The sequence below is a fragment of the Pongo pygmaeus genome, chromosome 7 (assembly GCF_028885625.2).
Source record: "Pongo pygmaeus isolate AG05252 chromosome 7, NHGRI_mPonPyg2-v2.0_pri, whole genome shotgun sequence".
Lineage (NCBI taxonomy): Eukaryota > Metazoa > Chordata > Mammalia > Primates > Hominidae > Pongo > Pongo pygmaeus.
In genome coordinates, this window is record NC_072380.2 from 112,721,685 (window position 1) to 112,746,775 (window position 25,091).

Sequence of the window (25,091 nt, forward strand, 5' to 3'; positions counted from 1 at the left end):
ATCCTACATACAACTAATTAATTCATAAAATATTAATTAGGTAATTTTTAAATGTTGTATATTACATAGAAATCCTTGGTGGATGATAAAGTGCTAGTGATACCTGGGAAAACTGGGATTTGCACAGGCAGGAAACACTACTTTTCTCATTTAAAATTATGGAATGTAGGTTAGATGCCATCTGAAAATTCACTACTCAAGAAACTTTTAAATAGTGGATTTGATTCAGGTCATCAGTCTTGAAATTGTAATTTGATAAATGAAACTCACATCCCAGTCTTGCCTCTGAGATTATACCCAGATAATCTTGGAAGTTCTGGGTTTCCCCAAACCTTACTTATAATCTCTGGTTTACTAATAGTATGCTATGTATCACATTAATTGTTTGTGGCTTTTACTATTCTTGAATAGTATATGACTACTGTTTCCCTAATTCTGACAACTGTACACAATAAATACTCTATAAACCGGAGCTGCTCACCAACATAATAATCAAATATATAAGCAAAATTATTTTAAATGTTGAGAATATGGTATGTGTAATTCAAAAACTTGAGGCAAATCCAATATTACATAACCCTAGAACTTGAGACTAGCAAATGCTTATGTATATCAACATGAACACATCATACTGTGGCACATGCTAAGGTAGGTACCTTTCAAAAGGGCCATTTATCTCACATGAGAAACATGTCAATAAAGAGAAAAAAAATAAAGAAGAAGGTCATTTGAATTTATGACCACAAATAACCCCCTCATCACAAACAACCCTGATCATTTCATCTGTTATTCCAAAATAAAAATCTCCAAATGGATGAGAAAACCAATTTTGTATACAACTAGATCCTGTACTCTACCACCTTACCCTTTTCTTCTAAAAGTGCTCAGTGAGTATGTAATGCAGAGACAACATAGAAATGAGTAAGATAGGATCACTGCCTTTAACACCTAGCATAGTGCCTGACATATGGTGTGCACTCAACATGTCTGTTGAATGAATTCTCCAGCATGTAAAAATTTTTCTTTTGAGTAATAGCAAATTATTTTACCCACAGAGAAAAAAATTAACTCAAGAAAAATCAAACAATATCTTCTTACCCACAGTCTGGAGCTGGACACCACCTACAATCAGGATCTGCAACAAGCCACCGTCTAAGCATAAATTCTTCGTATTTTTCCATCAAGACATCATCACTTAATATCAAGCGAATATCATGGGGATTAAACCGTTCAGTACATTCTGGGCAACTAATATTAACTCTGCTTTCAGAGATTTCTATCCTTAAATATTGTCGTAAGCAATCCACACAAGATCTGTGATGACAAGTCATTATATCAGGAAATCTGTCTTTAGAATGCCGCAAAAGGCACAAAGGGCACTCTATGAAGTCTCCAATTTGTTTGCTGATGGAAGTTAATCCATTGTCAGAAGAGGTATTTGTAGAGAAAATGGAGTTCTTATCAGTACACATTTCAGAATGTATACTTTCAATACTTGCAATTCCATCCACCCCGCCATTTAGCTCCCTTGATTTACGTTTGTTATCTTTTTTCCTCCGAAACAGGGAGCCTATTGAAATTCTTCTTTTTTTGGGTGCCTTTTTGACTGAAGGCAAGCTCACAGATGAAGCAGAGGACTGAAGATCTCGATCTGAACCCATTTGCCGATGTAAACTCATGTCTAAAATGCCTGTTACAACTGAGACAGGGTCAGTGTTTACACACAGCCCTTCATTATATTTAGAGATAAAACCTATTTCTTGTTCTTGCATTCACATTAAGTCATGATGTAAGAATATCCTACTTGGTTCCTTCAGAGAATTCTTGAAAAGTTCGATTTACAGAAGACTGCTATCATGGATGTTCTGAAAAATAAAAAATAAAAAAATCAAGATCATTTAATTGTATTCTTAGTTTGTATATTTTTATAAATATGAAATTTCAAACAAGTATGTTTCTTAACCATTAGTAGTAGTTTTTTTTTAATAAGGCCAATTTATTAAATAGTCTATAAGAAACTACAAGACTAATGATGAAATAACAACAAGGGCATTCTTTAATCTTAATAAAAGATTCTAGATTTGAGCTGACCTAATTATTATTAAAATCTTAGAAAAAACTTCTGGTCATTATCACTCTGACTTCAATGATTTCTCACTGCCTTTAGCAGGTCTTTTTGTTGTTGTTTATAACTGACCATCAAGTATACATGCAAATACAAAGGGCTAAGAATAGCTTACACAATCTTGCAGAACAAAGTGGGGAAAGGGCTCTAACACTGCCAGATATAATGACTTATTATAAAGTTACAGTAATTAACATAGTGTGCTATGCCACAAGGATGAATACAAAGACAAGTGGAACAGAAAGTAGTCAAGAAAAAGTCCCATATAGGCCAGGCGTGGTGGCTCACGCCTGTAATCCCAGCACTTTGGGAGGCCGAGACGGGCGGATCACAAGGTCAAGAGATTGACACCATCCTGGATAACACAGTGAAACCCTGTCTCTTTTAAAAATACAAAAAACTAGCCGGGTGGTGGCAGGCCCCTGTAGTCCCAGCTATTCAGGAGGCTGAGGCAGGAGAATGGCGTGAACCCAGGAGGTGGAGCTTGCAGTGAGCCGAGACTGTGCCGCTGCACTCCAGCCTGAGCAACAGTGCGAGACTCCATCTCACAAAAAAAAAAAAAAAAGTCATATATATGTATATGAGACTTGATTTATGACAAAGGTGATGTTGCTGAGAACTGAGAATAAATGGCCTTTGAAAAAAGAAAAATACTATGTCTACTGGTTATCCACCTGAGAAAAGAAAAGAAACTTGATGGATGGATGGCTCACCCATGTGTGAAAATCAATTACAGATGGTTTACAGATCTAAATATAAAGCTTCTAGGAGACAAGAGACTATTTCAATGAAAAAATTCTTAAACAGAACATACAAGAATACCAACCATAAAATAAAAGACTGATAAATTGGACTAGAATAAAATCAACAGATAGTATTAAGGGTATGGGAGGAGACTTTTGCCACATATAACTAATAAAGGCACAGTGCCCAGACTATGTAAAGAATGCTTACAAATCAATAAGAAAACATAGACAATCCAGTAGAAAAACGGGCAGGGGACTTAACAGGCATTTCACAAAAGGATATGAAAAGTGCTCAACATCATCAGTCATCAGGAAAAAACACATTAATGCCACATTCAGAGACAACACACCTAATAGGATGGCTAAAATTAAAAGACTGACATTTCCAAGTGTTAGCAAGGATGTGGAAGAATAGGAACTCTCTTACACTACTCGTGGGAGTGTAAAATGGCATAACTACTTTGGAAAACTGTTTAACAATATCTATCAAATTGGAACACAGAGATACCCTATTACCCAACAATTTTACTCCTAGAAAGGAGTGCATAAGAAAAATGAATGTACACATACATTAAAAGACATACTTAACAATGCTCACAATAGCATTAGTAATAATATTCAAAATATTAGAAACAACCCATAATTTTATCAACTGTAGAATGAATACATAATTTGTGGTATATTCACACACTAAAGCAATGAAGCAATGAAAAGGAACAAAATACCGCTACACACAAGACAGGACTCTCATACAAAAGAGTATGTGGTATAATTCTATTTATATAAAGTTCCAAACAGACAGAATTAATTAATGTACAATGTTAGGAGTCAGGATTGTGGCTACATTTTGTGGTGAGGCACAAAGGGAACTTCCTTTTTTTTTTTTGAGACAGAGTCTGGGTCTGTTGCCCAGGCTGGAGTGCAGTGGCGCAATCTCGGCTCACTGCAACCTCCACCTTTCGGGTTCAAGCAATTCTCCTGCCTCAGCTGGGATTACAGGCATGCGCCACCATCCTGGCTAATTTTTGTATTTTTAGTAGAGACAAGGTTTCATCATGTTGGTCAGGCTGGCCTCAAACTCCTGACCTCAAGTGATCTGCCCGCCTTGGCCTCCCAAAGTGCTGGGATTATAGACGTCAGCCACAGTGCCCAGCCAAACTTTCTTCATATGTGCAGTATGCATAGTGGTGACAAAGGTATGTTCACTTTGTGATACATACATGACCCAGAAACTCATGATTAATGTGCCTTTTTCTATGTGTTTTTTTCCTCCTATGGCTGACCTCATAATTAACATGTTTTTTGAAAAAACATTTCACTCAAACAAACTTCACCTCATGTCCCTCGGTTTATATTTCCCTTCACAAACACAGGATAGATAAGGAACAGTCAGAGAGCTCAATCTATACAAACATAGTTATGCATCACTTAATGATCGGGATACATTCTGAGAAATGTGTCATTAGGTGATTTTGTCATGTGATCACAGAGCACACTTACACAAACCTAGATGTTATAGCCTATTACACACCTAGGGTATACTGTATAGATTATTGCTCCTAGGCTACAAACCTGTACAGTATGTTACTGTAGTGAATACTGGAGGCATTTGCAACACAATGATATCTGTGTACCTAAACATAGAAAAGGAACGTTTCATTCCTTTGGCTCTCCAATATCCTGCCAGTGCCTCGCATTGGGTAAATCCAACCAGAAACCAACTGCCTCTAAGGCAGTCCTTAGAGGTCAACCTCCTGGGGCACAAAGCAGGGTAGAGAAGGCTGAATGAGAGTAGATCTGGATATGCAAACAAAAAACATCCAGTATTGTATGTATAAAGAAGAGAACTTAGGAGTCAAAAGACCTGGCTCAGCTATTTTTTGTTATCATATCCTAGGTAAGATACATTCCTGAATCAGTGATCAGGACCACAAAATATGGATGATACCACTCACCTCAAATAGATGTTCTAAGAATAATGTGAAATTGACATGTGTTAAACCTGCCTAACAAACCCGGCACCGTACTAAATGTTAGCTGAAATGGAATGTAAGGTAACCTAGTGCTTTACAAAATGTGTACCTTATAGCAAGTGCTTAATATTAAATGAATGAATGATGCATTTCAGTTGCTATTACTCTGTGATCCTTAAGCCATACGGCCTTACTACATCCAGTTTTTTAACTGTGGAAAGACAAGAACCTTTTACCTTCAGAAGTGCTTCAGGATTCGCAAAACATGTTAAGTATCCTGACACCACAAGAATTATACATTTATAATATCCCACCAATAAACATCTTCTAACCATAAACACTTCAGCAGCATCTAATAGCCACCTATGTGCCTAAATGATTTACACATCATTAGAAAGGTATTCTGGAAATGAAGAAGGCAGGGCAAAAAGTTTGTATACACAGAAAACACTTACTTCCCAAGAGGAAAACCTACTACATGGTCAAATAACAGTTTTTGCTTGTTATTCAGCTAAAATTAGGTTTCTTCTGTCACTTCTCAAACAGCTTAAAATACGGAGAAAATCCAGTAATTCTGTGCTGATGGACAAAATATTAAATGTAAGAGCAGTGTACCTATGTCTTCTAATTTTAATTTGTTTTTTAGATGTCTGACATCCAGATGTATGGTACTTCTAAAATAAGCATGCAATAAAAACAGCATGTGACAATATTTACTAGCACTGTTGAAGAGAACAGAAAGAGGACTAAGTCTTTTTTTTTTTTTTTTAAAGTAAAGACAGAATAGGTACAGAGAATTCCCAGCAGAGTTTCTACTGATCACTAACTTGGTCACTACAGAAACTTAAAGCTATTCTATACTCAAGTGAAAGTGTCAATAAAGAAGACAAATAAAAAAGACTATTTTAAATGCTGTATTCTGTATTACAAAAGAATAACAGGCTATTAAACTTCAGCACATGCTTATGTTGAGAAGATAATAAATAATAAAGAAAACAAATTTAATTTTAATGGCTATGTATTTGCATGTGAGATTGGGAATCCACGAGGAACATTTGCTTTGATGGGAAAGACATTTTTAGTAGTCTCACTACAAGTCATTTACATTTCACTTTCTGTGAACCAGGCACATGTTCATATCCTGCTGCAGCACTTTTCCTTACTGATGTGTAAGACATAGTTCTATTTAATAAAGAGCCTTGCTATCATGTGGGGGGTGTGTGTGTGTGTGTGTGTGCGCGTGTGTGTGTGTGTGTGTGTGTACGTATAAATTGTATTTGACTATATGGCAATTTTCCAATGTAGAAATTTCAAAAGTTTTTAACGTGCTCAAACTCACATATCTTTCTGACTTTTGACTTCCACATCAGCCTTAGAAAGCCTTGCCCACTCTAAGATTATATTTTTAAAATCCCTTCACATGTTTTCTACTGGTAATTTGATAGTTTACGAATAAGTAGAGATCAAAATTTGTTTTCTAAATGGCTAGCCAGTTACCTCAACACCAGTTACTGAATAATGACCTTTCCTCCATGCCCCACCCGCTACATACACACTGATTTAATTTTTTAATTTCTTATTTTTTATTTTTGAGACATTTATTTATTTATTTATAAATTATTCCATTGCTCTATAAGCTTACAAAGTCTTCTTTTGGAGGATGAAACCTAATTGTTACATATTTATTTTCTGGTACTTTTCATTCTTTCTTGTGCAGCAGTGCCCAAACTTTTTGGTACCAGGACCAATTTCATAGAAGACAATTTTTCCACAGATGGAGGTGGGGGGTGGGAGCAGAGATGGTTTCATCAGTCATTATATACTCATATGGAGTGTGCCATCCAGATCCCTCGAGTGCAGTTCCCAACACTCTTATGAGAAATGAATGCTGCCACTGATCTGACAGGAGGTGGAGCTCAGGCAATAATGCTCACGGCTGCTCGCCTCCTGCTGCGTGGCCCATTTCCTAACAGGCCACACACCGTGGCCCAAGGGTTGGGGAGCCCTGTCCTTGTGGATCCACTTTTCATCTGGTGTCATGTATCTTCAGCCTCAAGAACTTCCATTAGCATTTTTTGCTATGCAGGTCTCCTAGCAATGAATTCTTTCAACTTTTATCTGGGGAAGAAAAAATGTTATTTCACCTTCACTTTTTATGGATATTTTTGCTGAATACAGAACTCCAGGTTGTTATCTTTATCCTTTCAGGACTTAAAATAGGTTATTACACTGTCTTCTGGCCTCCATCGTTTCTGACAAGTCATCTTTCCTGATATTTTAATTCCCCTGTACATAATGTGTCTTTTTTTCCTTTGCTTGCATTCAACATTGTTTTCTATCTTGGATGTTCAGCAGTTTGATAAAGATGTGCCTAGATGTAGTTTTCCTTGTATCTATCCTGCTTGGGGTTCACTGAACTTCTTGAATTTGAAGTTGATTTAAACCAAATAAAGGAATTTGGGGGAAACTATTTCTTTAAGTATTTTTTACCATACTGTCTCTCTCTCTCTCCCCACTCCTGGAATTCTAATTATTTGTATGTTAGTTTGATTTTTGTCCCGGGGCAACTGAGGCACTGTTCTTTTTTGTAATCTTTTTTTCTTCGTTCGGTAGACTGGCAAATTTCTATTGATTTATCTTCAATTTAATCAATTTTTTATTCTGCCATCTCCAATCTGCTGTTAAATCCATCCAGTGAAATTTTCATTTTAGATATTGTACTTTTGGGTTCTATAACATCTATTGTTCTTTTTCATCGTTTCCATTCCTCTGATGAGATTACCCACATGTTCAGTCATTATGATATTTCCCCCTTTAAGTCCTTAAAACATTGCAGTTGCTATAAAGTCTGTCTGCTAATTCTGCTAATTGCAGGGTCTGCTACCTATTTTTGAGGGAGTCTTGACATGGAATGAACCATATTTTCCTGCTTTTTTACATGTCTAGTAATTGCTTATTATAAACTAGATATTGTGGATATCTTACAGAGGCTCTGTAGTCTCTTGTCTTCTCCTGAAGAGTGAGGACTTTTATTATACTGGGCAATTAAGTCACTGGCTAGTCAACTTGAACTTCTGAAATCTTGGTTTTATGCTCTTTTAGAGTAGATCTGTGGAAAGCACCCATGTTTACCAATCCCTTCTATCTTGCTGGGAATCAAACACCAAATTCTGTCACCCCTGCAGAAGCCATTACCTAAAATCTCTATTTAGTTTTTTCTGCCTGCCAGCTGTTGTTTTCCACTGAACTCCTTGGAATCTCCCAAGCACAGTTCTAGGGGACATCTAGATATCTGAAGGGAGTTTACCCACAGACTTTTGGAAGTTACTTACCATAACTCCCTCCTTTCTGCGATTTATCCTATTTCTGGCCACTTAACTCCATCCCCTGATACTTCAAGCCAGTAAGACTCTGATTTTCTGCTTGACTTTCAGCTGCCCTACACTACATAGACTTTTCTTTAGGGGGAAAGATGTATAAATTTTTTAAGGAAAACATCTGGCAGTTTTCCAAAGAATATCTTCATCTAGGCTTTGAGATATAGTATTCTTGAATCTGTACAGTATGCTGTCACAGGGAATTTTAGCCTACTTATGCATCCACGATCTCCACAATATAACTGCTTACTAGACTGCTTTTTTAAAACAATCCTTTAAAAGATTTTCTTGCATTATTCAATACCTGGAACTGTAAGGTCTTCAACAAATGACTAAATGTGTTAAACTTTTTGCCTTACTTGCTCCAAGTAACCTGTATAAGTATTAATTCATTTATTCTTTCAACAAATATGTTCAGTGCCTATCATGTGCCAGATACTCTTGTAAGTGCTGGATAGTGAACAATAGACAAGGTCCCTATTCTGTGGAACTTTCATTCTAGTAAATTTAAGCATTGAACAGATACTTCAGATGATATCTTCTCCAAACAGTAACATGAATGACTCTGCAAGGATCTAAATTTTAATGAAGTAACTCCCTCTTTTCTAAGCATAATTTTAAAGAAAAAAATTGATTTTTATTTGGACATATATGGTAGTCCCATAACTGAAACTAGTATTTATCAAAATCCATTTTAAAGCTTTCTTCCTAATAGACTTTAGATACTTTTGACAGCACTCTATTTTTCGTAGTTACAATGGTTTTCTAATACCTGAACATTTTGGTAGACAATTTAAGTTGCACAAAAGAAATCACTATCTAACCAAATTATCTAGTATACAGAATATTCATTTTGCTCACTGGGCATAACTTTAGGAACCAATATTAGCAGATAAAAGGTGGGGAAATCCTCAACCCTAGACTCACTATTTTGGATCTGCTCAGCCTCTGGTGCTACATAAAGGTTCCTAAGGCAATGAAAAAAGGGAAGTATCTATCTTTGTGTAGCATTTACTATATGTAGTGTTGCAAACACCATCTCATCAAATTTAAATATGGCTATGTACAATTTAATGTAGTAGCTGACTACCAAAAAATAGATAATTATCATAAGCCATCCTTTGATCAGACTATAACTTAAAGTGATCTACTAGAAATGATTTATTTCTACCCAAGCTAATTTTGGCCCAAAGTAAATAGCGTTTTTATAAATCTGAATCATATCATTAACAGAAGTTTGAGGCATTAAACTAGATTCTCATATATCGCTTTCTCTTAACAGAGAGAAATCACTGAAGTTCATTATAATAAAGTTTGCTATTACTCAAAAATCACATTTAAATGTTATTTTTAAGTTATGTCATTCATGATCTATGCTTACTTGTAAGACTTGCTTATGAACCTCAAATTTAGAAATGTCATTATTTTCCTCTAATAAATTGATTCCCCAACATAACTACCAAATTCAGATACCAAGCAGCAATGCATTCTCTGGGCATTATTATTTTTTTCTTTTTTTCCTTTTTTTCTTTTTTGAGACGGAGTCTCACTCTGTTGCCTAGGCTAGAGTGCAGTGGCATGATCTCAGCTCACTGCAACCTCTGCCTCCTGAGTTCAAGCTATTCTCGCTCCTCAGCCTCCCTAGTAGCTGTGACTACAGGCACGTGCCACCATGCCTGGCTAATTTTGTATTTTTAGTAGAGACGGGGTTTCACCATGTTGGCCAGGCTGGTCTTGAACTCCTGGCCTCAAGTGATTTTCCTGCCTCAGCCTCCCCAGGTGCTGGGATTACAGGCGTAAGCCACCACGCCCAGCCTCTGGGCATTATTCTTACTGCCCAGGTAATAGTATTTATTAAACATCTCTTTCTACAGCCTATTAAAGTAAAAATATAACAAGCGCATTTTTAGAAAAAAATAAAAATGCTTAAAAATAACAGCTAATGCATGGACTGGCTTCAGAGAAATCCATGAAATCTCAAAGTGTATGTGAAATTGTGAATATATACATATTCTAGGCAGAGGATAGATCCACAGCTTTCAACACATTCTCCAAGGAGTCTAAAGTACAATGAAAGGTTAACTGTTAATGCTGAGATGTCAGATTTAACTTGCCAGTAAAAGTTAACAGTTTCTCTGTAAATCCTTCCTACTCTCGCTAATTTACATTATTAGTACAGCATTCACAGCTGTACCAATTATAAGCTCAGTTAGAAAATACTTCTATTCCATTAGAAGTATTCCAGCTGAAGTTGCAACTCTTTCCACAAGAGTTAAGTTTTTGGGAAGGTTAAAAAACAACTTTCATGGCTAAACAAAGTCTCCGATTCATCACACAAGAATAAACATTACGTGGATAGATGGCCGGCCCAGAGTAACCCATCACATGTACTGAAAACAAAAATCATATAAACAAAGGTTAATCAATATTGTATATTCAAAGGACAGGTGACCACAAATATGTCCATAAAGATATTATAATGCTATTGTGTCATCTTTACTTAAAATGGCAATTACCACTGAAAAAATTTTAAAGTTGATTATTCCTTATGAGGTAAGTCAATTAATAACCTATTTAAAATGTATTAATAACAGACATGAAGAGATTAAGACATTTAATGCCCAATGTGAAAGAAAGCAATGGTACTAGACATACAATCTAAATACCTTTCAATTATTTCAATGTGTCCTTAGAAGCGTGAGCACATAATACGCAGATCTAAGGTAACCTAGGTTCTATGATCTCTACCAAGTGGTTTTATGCCTTTTGTTCAGAAAGGACCTCTCTGTATCATCTGTAAAATGGGGAAAATACTATTGTGGCAGAGATGCTGTTATACGCTCATCTGCTTCATTTTCCTCCTGAGCACAAAGCAGGACTACATTTTCCCATTCCACTTATGGCTAGGTGTGGCCACGTTATTAGTCCTGGCCAATGCAATCTGAGTATAATAATGTATGCCCTTTCAAGGACTGACCTCTAAATCATCCCTGAAAAAAAACCTTCAAGCTCTCTTTCTCTTCACACAATGGCTGGCTGAATGGAGTAATTCTAGTGAGGCAGAACTTAGAGGACAGAGGAGTCACAAGATGGAAAGAATCTGGATACCTGAGTACTCCACATGGTTCTTTGTGTCAGTGAGAAATAAACTGTTACTGTGTTCCACCATGAGATTTTGGGTTTTCTGTTACAGATACAATTATCTATCTTACTCACCTTAAAGCTGGAAAATATAATAAGATGAGGTAACAAAATTTAGATTAGCTTGGGGGGAAAGGTTTTTTAAATGCTATACAAATATGGGGTAGTGATAGAGTATATTTTGTTGAGTGAGTAAAGCATGCACTTTGGAGTCAGGATATCTTGAGTTCAAGTTCAGCCTCTGAAACTTACATTAACTATGTGACATTGGGTTAAATTACTAAGACTCAGTTTCTTCAATTGTAAAATGTGAATTACAGTACCTATAGTCCATAGATTATAAAGATTAAATAAAATAACACATCAAGAATTCAGTAAAGGGTATGGTACATATAATCACTTAAATATTACCTGTAAGTATACTCATCTGAGAAGATAGCACAAATGTATCTAAATGTACCATGTATTGGGTAAAAAAAAAAAAAAAAAAAAAAAAAAAAAAAAAAAAAAAACTTACTACACATTAGGTTAGAAATAAAAACAAATGCTTGGCTCTGAAATAGCTTCCCTAATGAATAGGCACTTGGAAGTTTGGAATACATTATTAAAGCACACAAATTTCTCAAAGGTAAATATAAATAATGTACAGCTAGTACAAACCTACCTCAAGTGGTCTAATATTAAAAATTGAATAAATATTTGTAATTCAACTACTTATAAATGAGGGAGATGGGGATAATTCAACATATCATTAGTGTAGGTATCAGTTTCCAACAAGTTCTTTAGAAAGTAAATGCTTACCAAGACCCAGATATACTCTCTTGAGTTCTAGCCTTAAGATACTTTCTATAATCTCTCAGAAACAGAAACTCAAAGTTCAGAATAAGCTATTCCCATAAGCCACAAAGCCTCCCAAAAGAGGTATTTCTTAAACAGCTTCACAAACACGCACCTGCCACATCTACCTGTTTAAGTCCATATTTGATTGGGAGAAGAACAAAATGGTGCTTTGTGGTTTTAATAATACTCATTACAAGTAATATTCACTACTCAAGTTATTACAAAAAGTAAGCTGCTGCAGAAAGAAATAAAGCATTACTCATTCAATTTCTCCAATAAAAACATTTTCGTTAGCTTATTCCAGGCCCTCTTCGACAAGAAGAGCAAACAATACACCATTAGGGAAACCACAGGGAAAGCAGAGTGCAAAATGCCAGGTATGATCAAGTGCCCAGAGACATGTAAGTTTTTAAATAGGTTTTAAAAAGATACCTAGCTGTCAAAAATTTCCTTCAACTGGTTAAAATACACATTGCTGAAGAGAGACTAATTTGAATGCTGCATATCCAAAGGAAAACAGACACATTTTGCTTACTGTGTCTCTTGGTTCTCAACAGAAGGGAAACACTAACCTAGTATTAGATCTTAACCAAGTTTGTCTATGTTTTTGAATTTTAATTTCCATATTTGAAAACTAAGGTGATTAAGACCAGATAATGTCTAGGGTCCCTTAGTTCCAAAAGACTATGATAATAATATACAAATATATAGGCAGTTTTAATACACAGAATACTCTAGGTTAAGTAGATGATTACAATTTTCTAGGATAAACAAATAATTGTTGTTTCTGTTCTTTACAAAATGTCTCCAAATTCTCCCAAGTATTAGTATACTCTTCTTAGTAAATTCAGTGTCACAGTGAATTTTACCAAGTCTCATGATTAATCTGATTCTACTATTTGGACAATTAGAAGTATTAAGTGTTTGGACCAGGTGCGGTGGCTCACGCCTGTAATCCCGGCGCTTTGGGAGACCAAGGTGGGCAGATCACCTGAGGTCAGTAGTTCGAGACCAGCCTGGCCAACATGGTGAAACACTGTCTCTACTAGAAATACAAAATTAGCTGGGCGTGGTGGCACATGCCTGTAATCCCAGCTACTTGGGAAGCTGAGGCAGAAGAATTGCTTGAACCCGGGAGGTGGAGGTAGAGTAAGCCAAGACTGTGCCATTGCATTCCAGCCTGGATGACAAGAGCAAAACTCTGTCTCAAAAAAAAAAAGAAAAAAAAAAATTAAGTGTTTGGACTAATCTTATCCTAACCACTTTCTCTGGAAATCCCTCAACTCCATACAAATTATTGATAACAGTAGCATCCCACCTCTCCAATTCTGGAAGCTCATTTGTCTCTTTCTCCTGAAGGACACCATGAGTAAGGGGGAGGGAAGACCTCTGGTTAGCTAAATCATTGTGTGTGCATGTAATTGAATGATATATGTACATAGGAGATAGAGTGCAATCTGTAACAGGTGTTTGGTAGAGATCCTAGAACTTAGTTTTAAAATTTTCTTCAAACTATAAGGTAATTCTCAGATGCAATAATATCTCTTGGGAACCAAGAGGCACAATAAGCAAAATGTGTCTGTTTCCCTTTGGATATGTAGTATTCAAATTAGCTTCTCTTTACACAAGTCTCCCGAAAATGAGATTAAAAACTCGTGTACAAAGGAAATATTATTAACTGTATAAGGAAAGAAAAGGGAGTATTTTCTAAAGACAGAAAAATTTAGGTAATAATTACACAGCAGGTAAACAATCATAAAGGTTTATCTCTGTTATGGTTTTCTTATTGAGAATTCAAAAGCAACAAGATCAGCTGGCCATGGTATGGTGGCTCATGCTTGCAATCCCAGCACTTTGGGAGGACAAGGCAGGCAGATTACTTGAGCTTAGGAGTTCAAGAGCAGCCTGGGCATCACAGTGAAACCCATCTCTACAAAAACTACACAAATTAGCTGGGTGTGGTGGTGCACATCTGTAGTCCCAGCTGCTTGGGAGGTTGAGGTGGCAGGGTTGCTTGAGCCCAGGATTTCCAGGATGCAGTGAGCTATGATCACACCACTGCATTCCACCTTGGGTGACACAGTGAGACCCTGTCTCTGAAAAAAATGAAATAGAAAAAAATTGAAAAATAAAAAAAAAGCAACATAATCAGTTTAACTACAATTCTAAAACAGACTATTAAATTAGATGTATCAGATATTTAACTAGTCAACTCCTGGGAGACAGTAATCCAAAGACTAATTTGAAAAAGTAGCCAACAAAAAACAGAGAGGGTCTTTTAAGTAAGTCAAGAAGATACAAAGAGTGAAAAGGCTACAAATTCTGGACCTATTTCACACAGACAAAAAAACTAGTCATGTAAAGGTCGCTGTGCTCATGCACTTACTTGCTCTTCTCAAGGGGCTGCACCAACTTTATGTGGCTGTGAAACCTATCCTTCTAGTGACTCTAGCATTCTAATCTAACCTATTTTGTAAGTAAGAAAACTGAATTTAGAGCTAGTAGGTTCGATGTATCACCACTATTCACATGAGGCTATTTAAATTAAAATTAAATTTTAGTTCCTCAGTTGTGCTAGTCACATTTCAATGCTCTACAACCATAGCTTGCTATTGGCTACCATATTGGACTGAACAGGTCTAGAACATTTCCTTCACCACAGAAAGTTCTATTGCACAGCACTGGTCTAGAGATGTGACTTACCCTCACAGCTAATGTGGCAGAGCTAAAGGCTCAGCGTTCTTTCTACTATCTTACTGCCTAGACTAGGCCTTCATTAATCACCTGGTACCCAAATTACCATATTAGCCTCTTTGTTAAAGTCTGCTTACAAATTTCCACTGGTTTCCCCGAGATGAAGAATAAATTTCAAGCTTCCTGTGGCATTAAAAGCCCTCCACAGTGCAACCTCAGTTTCTCACTGTTCTACATAAAAACCCCACACTTTAGCCAACTGACCTATTTGTTAAATATCTTAACAAAACATACATAGTTTCACCTCTATGAATTTTCCTACGCCTTTGTCTCTGCCTAGAGTATTCTTTTTCATCTTCACTGCTAGTCCTACTCCTCTTTCAAGGCCCAACTCCTATCTTATCTCCACAATCATTCTAGGTCAGTAACTATAAATAAGCATTACTAAAAGTTACTCCATGCTCTTATATACAAGTTTACAATTTTCTAAATATCGTCTAAATATTTTAATATTATTCTTTACTAGAAGGTGGGGAAAAAAGTTAGGCAGAGCAAAGGAGATCAGTGTATGTGTGGTGCTGATTACTACTTTAAACAGGGTGATCACAGTCTCATTGAAAGGGTGGCATTTAGCAGAGACCTGAAGGAGGTAAAAAGGAGGTGTTAGCTATGTGGAAATCTGGGGAAAGAGCATCCAAGGCACAGAACAGCCACTGCAAAGGCCCTAAGGGAGGAATGTGTCTGGTATGCTCAAGGAATAGCCAGGAGGCCCTAATATGGCTGAAAATAAATGAGCAAGGCAAAGACTATCTGAGATACATGAGAATGCCAGGTTGTGTGGGGTTAAGGCCACTGTAAGGACTTTGGCTTTTATTCTACGTGAGACAGGGAAACTTGGGTTTCTAAAGTGACAGAGATAGTTTAAAATCTAAGTTTAAAAGGATCATTCAAGTGTTGTGAACAGATAGGGGAGGTATCAAGGATGGTAGCACGGAGAACAGTTTAAAGACTACTGAAGTAATCTGTGAGAAAGATGACGATGGCACATCAGTGAAAGTGTTGAGGACATGTTTTGAAGGTAAAACTGTAAGGATTTCCTGATGGATTACAAGAGGATTTGGCCTGATTAATCAGAAGGCTGAAACTGCTAACCACTGAAATGGGGAAGGCTATGAAACACAAGTTTTAAGAGGGAGCCAAGACCAGAAGTTCATTTTTAGACATTTATACTTGAGATATCTCTTATACCTAGGTGGAGATGTATATCCAAATACCCGTTTGACAAGCCCAGAGTTTAGGAAAAAAGTAAAGCCTAGAGATGTAAATTTTGGAGTTGCTGTTATTTGGATGGTATGCAAAATCATGAACACAGATGAAATCACCAAAAAGTAAATACTAAAGAGTAGGGAATGAGGCCTGTAGCATCCCAACACTAAGATGTAGGGGAGAAGAGGCGAATCCAGTAAAGGAGACAGAAAAGGTGGAAGGCGGATCATGGAGGAATTACACCTTAAAGAAGTCAAAATCTGTTGGTCTATCCTACTAGTGTTTTACTCATTCCCCTCCCCCATGTCAACTACATCTTAAAAAGTATACAAAGAGCAAAGAAGGACCACCAAGTTAGGAGAAGAAAGAAACGATACAAGCAAAAATAACAAAATGTATCTTACAAGATATAATCGATTCCTGCTGAGACTGGAGGGTATTAAAACACTTCCTCTGATATTTCTCAGAATTAGAATTCTAACGAAAGGGCTGTTTAGTCTCTGACCGTCATAGCACATGATATAAAACAACGATAATTAGAGATTTTTGGTTTACTGAAGACTTTTGACTGTATAGTAGTTTCCTGCGGCTGCTGTAACAAACTACCACAAACTGGTTGGCTTAAGACAATGGACATTTCTCTTACAGTTCTGGAGGCCAGAAGTCCAAAATCCAGCAGGGCCGTGCTCCCACTGGGGCTCAAGGGGAGAATCTGCCCTTTGACTCTTCCAGCTTCTGGTGACTATAAGCATTCCTTGGCTTGCGGTTACATCACTCCGATCTCTGCCTCCATGAGCACACTGCTTCCTCCTTTTCTGCGTGTCGTCTTCTCTGTAATGTGTCTACTTGTCCCTTACAAAGACACTTGTCACTTGATTTTGAGGCTACCTGGATAATCCAGGATAATCTTATCTCAAGATTCTTAATTACATCTGCAAAACCCCTTTTTCCAAATAACATTTGCAGATTCTGGGGATTAGGATATGAACATTATCTTTTGCGGGGCTACCATGCAATGCACTACAATATGGTTCTGGAAATTTTTGCTAAGGACATCAGTAAGCTATGCTAAATTATGCAAAAATCTAAAGGATATTTAACGTTTGTGCATAATTTTAAAAATAGGCCAGGTGCAGTGGCTCACGCCTGTAATCCCAGCACTTTGGAAGGTTGACGTGGGCAGATCACTTGAGTCCAGGAGTTCGAAATCAGCCTGGCCAACATGGCAAAATCTCGTCTCTTGTAAAAAAAAAAAAAAAATACAAAATTATTAGCTGGGTGTGGTGGCAGGTGCCTGTAATCCCAGCTACTGGCAGGCTGAGGAATGAGAATCGTTTCAACCTAGGAGGCAGTAAGCCAAGATTGCGTCACTGCACTCCAGCCTGGGTGACAGAGCGAAACTCTGTCTCCAAAAAAAAAGTTTTTATTTATTTATTTATTTTTATTTTTGAGACAGAGATTTGCTCGTCACCCTGCCTGAAGTGCAATGTCGCAATCTCGGCTCACTATAACCTCTACCTCTCAGGTTGGAGCGATTCTCCTGCCTCAGCCTCCCAAGTAGCTGGAACTGCAGGTGCCCACCACCACACCTAGGTAAATTTTTTTTGTATTTTTAGTAGAGACAGGGTTTCACCATGTTGGCCAGGCTGGTCTCAAACTCCTAACCTCCGGTGATCTGCCCACCTTGGCCTCCCAAAGTGCTGGGATTACAAGCATGAGTCACCATGCCTGACAAAAGTCGGTTTTATATTAAAGGGTATGGCTATAAGGAGAAATCTATTTGATATGGCTAGGTATACAACCAGAAGTCTCAACTGCCTACCAGGTAACCACTGCCACCCTTGCTTTGGATAAAAGAATTACAGTCATTGTACTATATACATCATATACCCTAAGAATATAGGCTTTTCTAAACGGTTATTTTATTTTCCCCACTTACGCACTCACACTACTTACCAGTTCCCATCCCCACTTTCCAAATGACCTTATTTCATGATTTTGATTTAAGGATGCCTATATAAAAAGTCCCATTTATTCCATACAAAAACTGAAAAACAGATTTGTTCAGGCAATATTAAATAGATGAGAGGTTTAAAATCTGGTGCTCAAACCAACCTAGTCGCCTCTCCTGATTCTATTTAAGAGCATCTTGTATTGATTTATTGTTACTGATTCCAATGTGGGAGGTAACAGTACATTCTATATGCACTAGTCTCATGGCAACTTCTATCCTGTTTTTTACACTGAGCCTTGCTCTGACTAGTTACTAATAATTAGAGGATCTCTTTTATAACAGTCTTGTCTGAGTAGCCCAGAGTGTTTCAAAGGCATAATTAACTTATACTAATCCAATGAAATAGAGGATGAATATCCTTCCTTATTTTATTTTATTTTAGAGATGGTGTCTCACTCTGTCGCTCAGGCTGGAATACAGTGGCACAATCTCAGCTCACTGCAACCTCTGCCTCCCAAGTTCAAGCGATTCTCCTGCCTCAGCCTCCCTAGTAGCTGGCATGACAGGTGCCTGCCACCAAGCCCAGCGAATTTTTGTATTTTTTAGTAGAGGCAGGGTTTCACCATGTTGGTCAGGCTAGTCTTGCCTGACCTCAAATGATCTGCCTGCCTCAGCTCCCCAAACTGCTGGGATTACAGGATTATACATGGGGAAAGACAGTAACGCGCAAAGTCATTTTGTGGGGAGATGTAAAACTGAGAGAAGACAGGTAGCCTCACTTTCAGCCCAACTCAATAACTCCAGTTCGAAGGTGTATGCAATTCTGTACTTGGCCTCAAAAGACACATCAATCAGTTAGAAAAAGACTACAAAAAGACAAAGAAGTTCTGCAGAAAGAAACATGTCATACAAAACGCCCCTAGAGCTACGCTGTCCAATATGAACAAAAGTATGTAAGGTCACTCATGATAATCTTTTGGATCTATTGGCTTAAATGCATCATGAAAACTAATTTTGCCTGTTTCCTTTTACTTCTTTAATGTGGCACTAGAAAATTTTAAATTATATTTGTGGCTCACATCGTATTTCTATTGGACAACACTGCTGAAGAGATAGTTATAAAATAAATAGCTTAGACTGTAGATACTTTAATTCTATTAGCAAATACTTACTCGACATCTTTTATTGTCAGGCTTATGCTAAGTGCTGAGACTTGAAGAGTGAACAAAGAAAATGGTCCCTGCCACCACAGAGCTTGCATTATCTCCTATACTTCTGCACATTTCACATAGTCTCATTTGTGATTATGCATTAGAATAACTTGATTTAGGATACCTTACCATTTTCAGGGGCAAATACCAATACTTGACTTAGAAATCACAAAATATAAATCAATAGATTGATGCTAATGAGTTTATTCTTGTGATACAATATTTATATTAATATGTTACATAATATTTATCTGGAAGCCTAACATCATCACATTCCCAAAAGCTTCTCCTGGTTTCTTGCTCCTTCCCTCTAACAACACTGGCTCCCTCCTTATGGCTCACTTCTACCAGAGTCTCTTCAATTGGCAACCTGCCTGCTATTCAAATCATAAGGACTACTTTTATCCTCAGGGGTCTCCCCAACAGGACAGAAGTTAAAAATGCTAAGTATACATAATTTCATGGGGCCAACTCCAGTTTTTTGAAACAAAGACTTAAGTTTCAAAGTTTCTTTTGGGTGTAAACAAGCTAAGGTGATTTCTGAGCAGGATTTTTGCTTCGGAATTCAATGCACAAACTTATTTGAGAGTTAAAACAACTGATCACTTCTGTCATATTGAGAGTTTCATGTAACAAAACCTTCCCTAATAGGACTTCTAAAACAAATTAACAGTAATTCTTTAGTAAATGATTTATAAAATAAAATACTAGATAACATCAATAGGATAAGACTAATGGTTTTAAGGCTAATGGCACAGCTTTTAAAAAAGTTATCAATAAAAATAATTCTTCAGGTGTTAATGACAGTGATAAAGAGAGCAATGCAAGCAAAACCTAATTTATCAAGAAGTGTTACTTTTTTCCACTTTGATATAGAAAGTATCACTGAAATATGATAGCTTTTGAGAAACAAATGAAATACACAAGTTTTAAACACCCAAAGTGATTTCACTGCCTGTTTGGTTGAAGCCTACCACCATCTGAAATACAGGTATGTTTAGCAAGGAAATATTATCCCTTAGTCTTTAGCTGTGCAGGTATGGTTAAGTAAATGAGTTGTTTCAACGTTAGACATCTTCTATCTAAGCTAACAAAGAACTGGCATGACTTAAAAAAAGAAAATTCATAATTACTCCTAGTTGGAGAAAAAAAATTCCTAAGTAAAGAAAAATTTAGCTATTCTCCGTAAGTAGTAAGATGAATATTTTGATAAATAGCTTTTAAGCTGAAGTACTACTCCATATATAATCATGGGTCCTTTCAGACAATCTAAATTAAACTACCATTTTGCTATGATGTGCTAGTTGGCCAAATACAATGCAATACGCAATCAAATGTAAATTTAGAAATTCAACTTTACTTTGGGCTTTTGCCCAAGGTGGCCTAATTTTTATCTTGGCAAAGAATGTTAAAAGAGCATAAGCTTATTAGTTCAGTACAAAACCAGCCTGCATTTGACAGTCAGTTTTCACTTATTAATGACATTAGAAAAACGAATAACAATTCCCTAAGATTTCCTATATAACCCGAGTAGAGATGATATAAGTGAGCAATTCAGATGTAAATATTAATATAACAAAATTTATCTCCAGCTTACCCTGTGCCCAGCACTTGACTAGGGACTTTTACATGTTATCACAAATATTTTGCCTTTTTTTCCCTACTTGGAAATTACAGAAAACTACGTATCTCAACCATCTGTGCCCTGTAGATTAAAAACGGCAACAACAAACTATGTGTGTTGGAGAAGGGGGGGAAATAATTTGAAACCAAAAAATTTCTATATAAATCTAAGTAAGTGTTCAAGATACAAACTGCTGCAACAAAAAAAACCGTGGGGGGGAGGGGGTGTCAGAATCTTCCATAATATACAAGTGATTATTTCAAATAGTTGAAACAAAAAGTTTGCTTTTAATTACCCATATTTAATTCTAAACAACCCCATAACAAATAGTATCCTTCAATCCAACCCCATTAAAATAGAGGTGACCCAAGTGTCTTACATCCTCAACTGCAAACATACTGCTTTACGACTTCACTTACATTCAAATTTGGGAAGTGCATTTACTTTCCACCAAGATGCTAAGTATTTTATTTATTCATCCATGTTCTTGAATGAAGTATCTTTAAAAATACGAATCTTAGCACCTCTCGTATGTTAGGCAGAAAATAAGTTTCAGTCAAGCAAAATACATAAAAAACTCAAGAAATCACCAAAATTTTTTTTAAAATCCCAACACTGTCTGGTTGACAGTATGGACAGTTCTTTATATTAAGTCTACTGATCAACTGAGGCATCCCCTAAATGAGAAAACAAAATTTCCAATGGCCACTATTTGGTACTAAGAATTGGGTTATGCTTCAACTCCTAAAATGATGTTGCAGTTTTAAAAATTAATCTTACTGGAATCTCCTGGAAGATGAGATAGTGAAAAAAATACACTCACATTAGTTGCCAACTGTAATTTTTTCCTCAAAGACACCTTGCGATGACATTAAAATATTTTCCGTGGACACGTAAAATTTAAACCTCAGTTAAATTTTATACAGTAATTTAAAGAAAGAGAACATTAAGCAGGGCATTAAACTAACAAATTTTAAAAGTGTTTTTTTTAGCATAATTTGGTTTATTAAGTCCCAAGACTTAATTCTAAATTTTTAGCATGAAACTGTAACAAGGAAAGAACATTTGAAAATACGATCATCGCCATTTTCTAAATAGAGAAGTATTTACATTTTAACTCAATTCAGATAGTTCAGTGTTAAAGAAGCATAAACAGGCAAATACAGTAATGGCTTGTATTATAAACAGAAGTGGTAAAATGTGTATTAAGACGGGTAATGGCAAAACTGAAAATAAAACTTAGGCAAACCGTCAGACTTCAAACAACCAAAACTCAATGAATCTAGGTTAAAATAAGAAAAGATATAAAAAACAATGAAAAGACAGCCATGTTCTTTTAAAAAAAAAAAAGTGGAATGTAACGATCACAATTTAAGACAACCGATCAAAGGAAAGGGCTGCTTTAAGCCTCTACTGTTTACTAACACTTAAAATTAGCATTTCTAGCCAACATCTAGGTTTGAAAATTGCAGCGGCACTTAAACGCTGTCTTTTCTAACGTCACCCCAACAGAACATTCTGCAACATTGTGGACAGTAAACATTAAGCAGAGTAAAGCATCGTTCGTGTATTTATATCTCCAAGGGCCAATGGGAAAAAATTAAACGTTTCTCTCTCCCATATATAGCCTTAACCACTGTCTTCCCTCTTTTTATTTACTGCCCTTGTCGCGGGGTTAATGAACCCTAAACTTCTTTTTCTTCTTCCCATTAATGGAAATGGGAAAAAAAGAGCAACTGCAGAGTGGAACCCAGATAGGAAAAACTGAAAATTCATAGTAGTATTACTTGCTGGGCGAGGGCTGGGAACACCCTAAAGGCTTAGCATGGAGAGACAATCCCGGAAGACCCCCGTTAACACATACTTCACCCCAAGGCTACACCATTTTGGTGTGGTGTGTAATTTTTGCTTTTGAAGGAGGTAGTAGCAGTCCCAGACTAACCTTCCTCGGAACACAGCTCCCCTCCCTAGGGCCCCAGGCAGCACGGCTTGCGGGGCGATGTCCCGGCTCCGAATTTGCAGCGAGGCCCGGAAATCGGTCCCGTTAGAGCCGATTTCACCCGTCAGGAATGCGTTCCGCCCCCGCCGCCTCCCCGCGGCAACCGCCCCTGGGTCTCCCCCGCTTTAGGGGCAGAAGACAGCTCGAGGGAGCGCCGCCTCGGCCCGTCACAATATCGCCGGGCCGGCCGCCGGCCGCACAGCCACCCGGGCCAGGAGGACAGGGCTTGGGGCGGATCCCACGCTCCACCTCGGCCCCCGCGGCCCGGGAGGCGCCCGCGCCTGGGCCGGGTAGGGGACCCGGAGCTGCCCGAGGCCTGACCCCCTAAGCCGGCCACGGCCCCGAGCCCACGCTGGACACTGGAGGAGACGCCTTTCCCACCGGACTTCCGAATCCATTTCTGTCCCGGGGAGGGGCGCGAGGGCTGTGGCCGGGCCAGAGCTCCCCGGGTCGTAAGCGAGAGCCGCCCCTTTTCTCCCGCTCCGGGGCGCAAGCTCCTCCAGGTGCCCGCCCGTACCTTTAACTCCTCAGAGCGGCGGCAGCGCAGGGTGGCAGGCGAGTAGGCCCATCTCCCAGCAGCGGCGACAGCAGCCTCAGGAAGCGCGGGGGAGGGTCCCTCCGATGTGCCGAGGCGCCTCTCAACCTGGGCGGAGACGACGGAGGGGAGGAGTCCCGACGGCCGCTTTCCCGAACTCCTCCTCCGCAGTTGTGGCTCGACGACTGCTCCCGAGAACCAGCGCCGCAACTACCACCTCCCCCTCCCGCAGCCCCGGCTTTCCCCTCCTCCTCCCACTTCTTCCTCCAGCCCCCGGCCGCCCCGCCCCGCCCCGCCCCGCCCCGGCGCGCCGCCCGCATGCTGTGCGTCATGGCGTCACGCCCACCGGGCCCGCTGCGGGCGGCTCTGGACGAGGTTGTTCCCTCGCGCGCGGTTGTTCCCTTGCGCACGTTCGTTCAGCGCCCGCGCAGGAGCCGCCCCGCCGCACCCGGGTGGCCCGGACTGCGGCCCCCACGCCTGTCCCTGGCGGAGGGGACTTCGTCTCGAGCGCGCCGGGCAGTGGGGCCGGTGTCTCCCTGTCCGGTTCTCCGTGGCCCAGAGAGCGTCTCCTCCAAGGACAGGTCGGGGTGGCTGGAGCTGCGCCCGGTTGAAGGGAGTTGCCAGACTCGGCGACCCTGGCTCTTGGCAGTTTGCCGGGCATTATTCATTCCTTTGTGTTCTCAGGGTTCACCTGCTAGATTGGCAGGCCCAGGGAGAGAAGTGCCGGGATGTTGCAGCTCTCGGCGAGGAAATGTCCTTTCCCAGAGGACGGCAGCACCCTGTGCGTCTGCAGCCGCCCTCTTAGTGGACCTGTCTTTGCAGAGGCTGTTAGGAGCAGTACTTAGCCACAATAGCAAGCCTACGTGAGGGTTTGGAGAGTATCTTCCATTCATCTCTTTTATTTCATTTTTTTTGCTATTTTGCAGTCAGGTAATCAGAATTCCTATTTCATCTCTAATACATTCCTAATTACTTTAATCCAGCTTTATTTGTTCCTTCCTCTCATATCTTTTCAGCCAGTCATATCCCCTTTGAATGTTTCAATCTACACTAGTCTTGGTATTGTTAGTTGAATAAACAAATTCCGTCTGGGCCTGGTGCATTTCCTCCTGGTTTATTTCTCTTCAAGATTTAGATCACTCTAACATGGAATACTGAGAAACGTATGTGATAGAGGCTGGACAGAATGTCCATTTTGCCATCTGTTACTTAACTAAATATATCACTCTCTCAGTCCTTGTTTAGTGTGTCTGTGTAATTTAAATTAGAAACAAACCAAGGAGCCATGGTCTTTCCGAATGTACTTGGTATCTTTGGTAACCCAGTAAATGTTTACCAATTAGAAAATTGAACAAGCTAGGCAATTTAGGTTTAAGTGTCTTTGGCCTCAAATCTTAAAGGAAGTAATTATGGGTATGTTTATTTTCATTTATGGGAAGTTTTAAAGCTGTTATACCTTTAAATGCTACTTGAAGGCTGCCAGCGACTTTACAGATGGGATGCTTTAAGCCTACAGATAGCACAAGAATAGTAAGTTAAGTACCCATACATAATATCCTTCTTGAAAATATATCAACATGTTGGCCGGAAGCGGTGGCTCACGCCT

At 38.6% G+C, this 25,091-nt stretch overlaps 1 protein-coding gene across 8 annotated transcripts in view; it reads right to left on the minus strand.

Annotated features, from left to right (window-relative positions):
• Positions 1-24,347, minus strand: part of RNF19A (ring finger protein 19A, RBR E3 ubiquitin protein ligase) — a 117,145-nt gene extending 92,798 nt beyond the window's left edge. For 4 of the 8 annotated variants that reach the window (XR_008504062.2, XM_054497651.2, XM_054497648.2 and 1 more), the window contains exons 1-2: positions 22,894-23,271; positions 1,099-1,865 (exon numbers count right to left, since the gene is read on the minus strand). Coding sequence is in view for 7 of the 8 variants with exons in the window: in XM_054497651.2 (XP_054353626.2) it covers positions 1,099-1,772 (674 nt within the window). In the remaining variant the exon portion in view is untranslated. Of the gene's footprint in view, positions 1-1,098; positions 1,866-22,893; positions 23,272-23,467 lie in introns of those variants that run through there. The other 4 variants (XM_054497649.2, XM_054497650.2, XM_054497647.2 and 1 more) reach the window with 1 other exon arrangement.
• Positions 24,348-25,091: the final 744 nt, after the last annotated feature.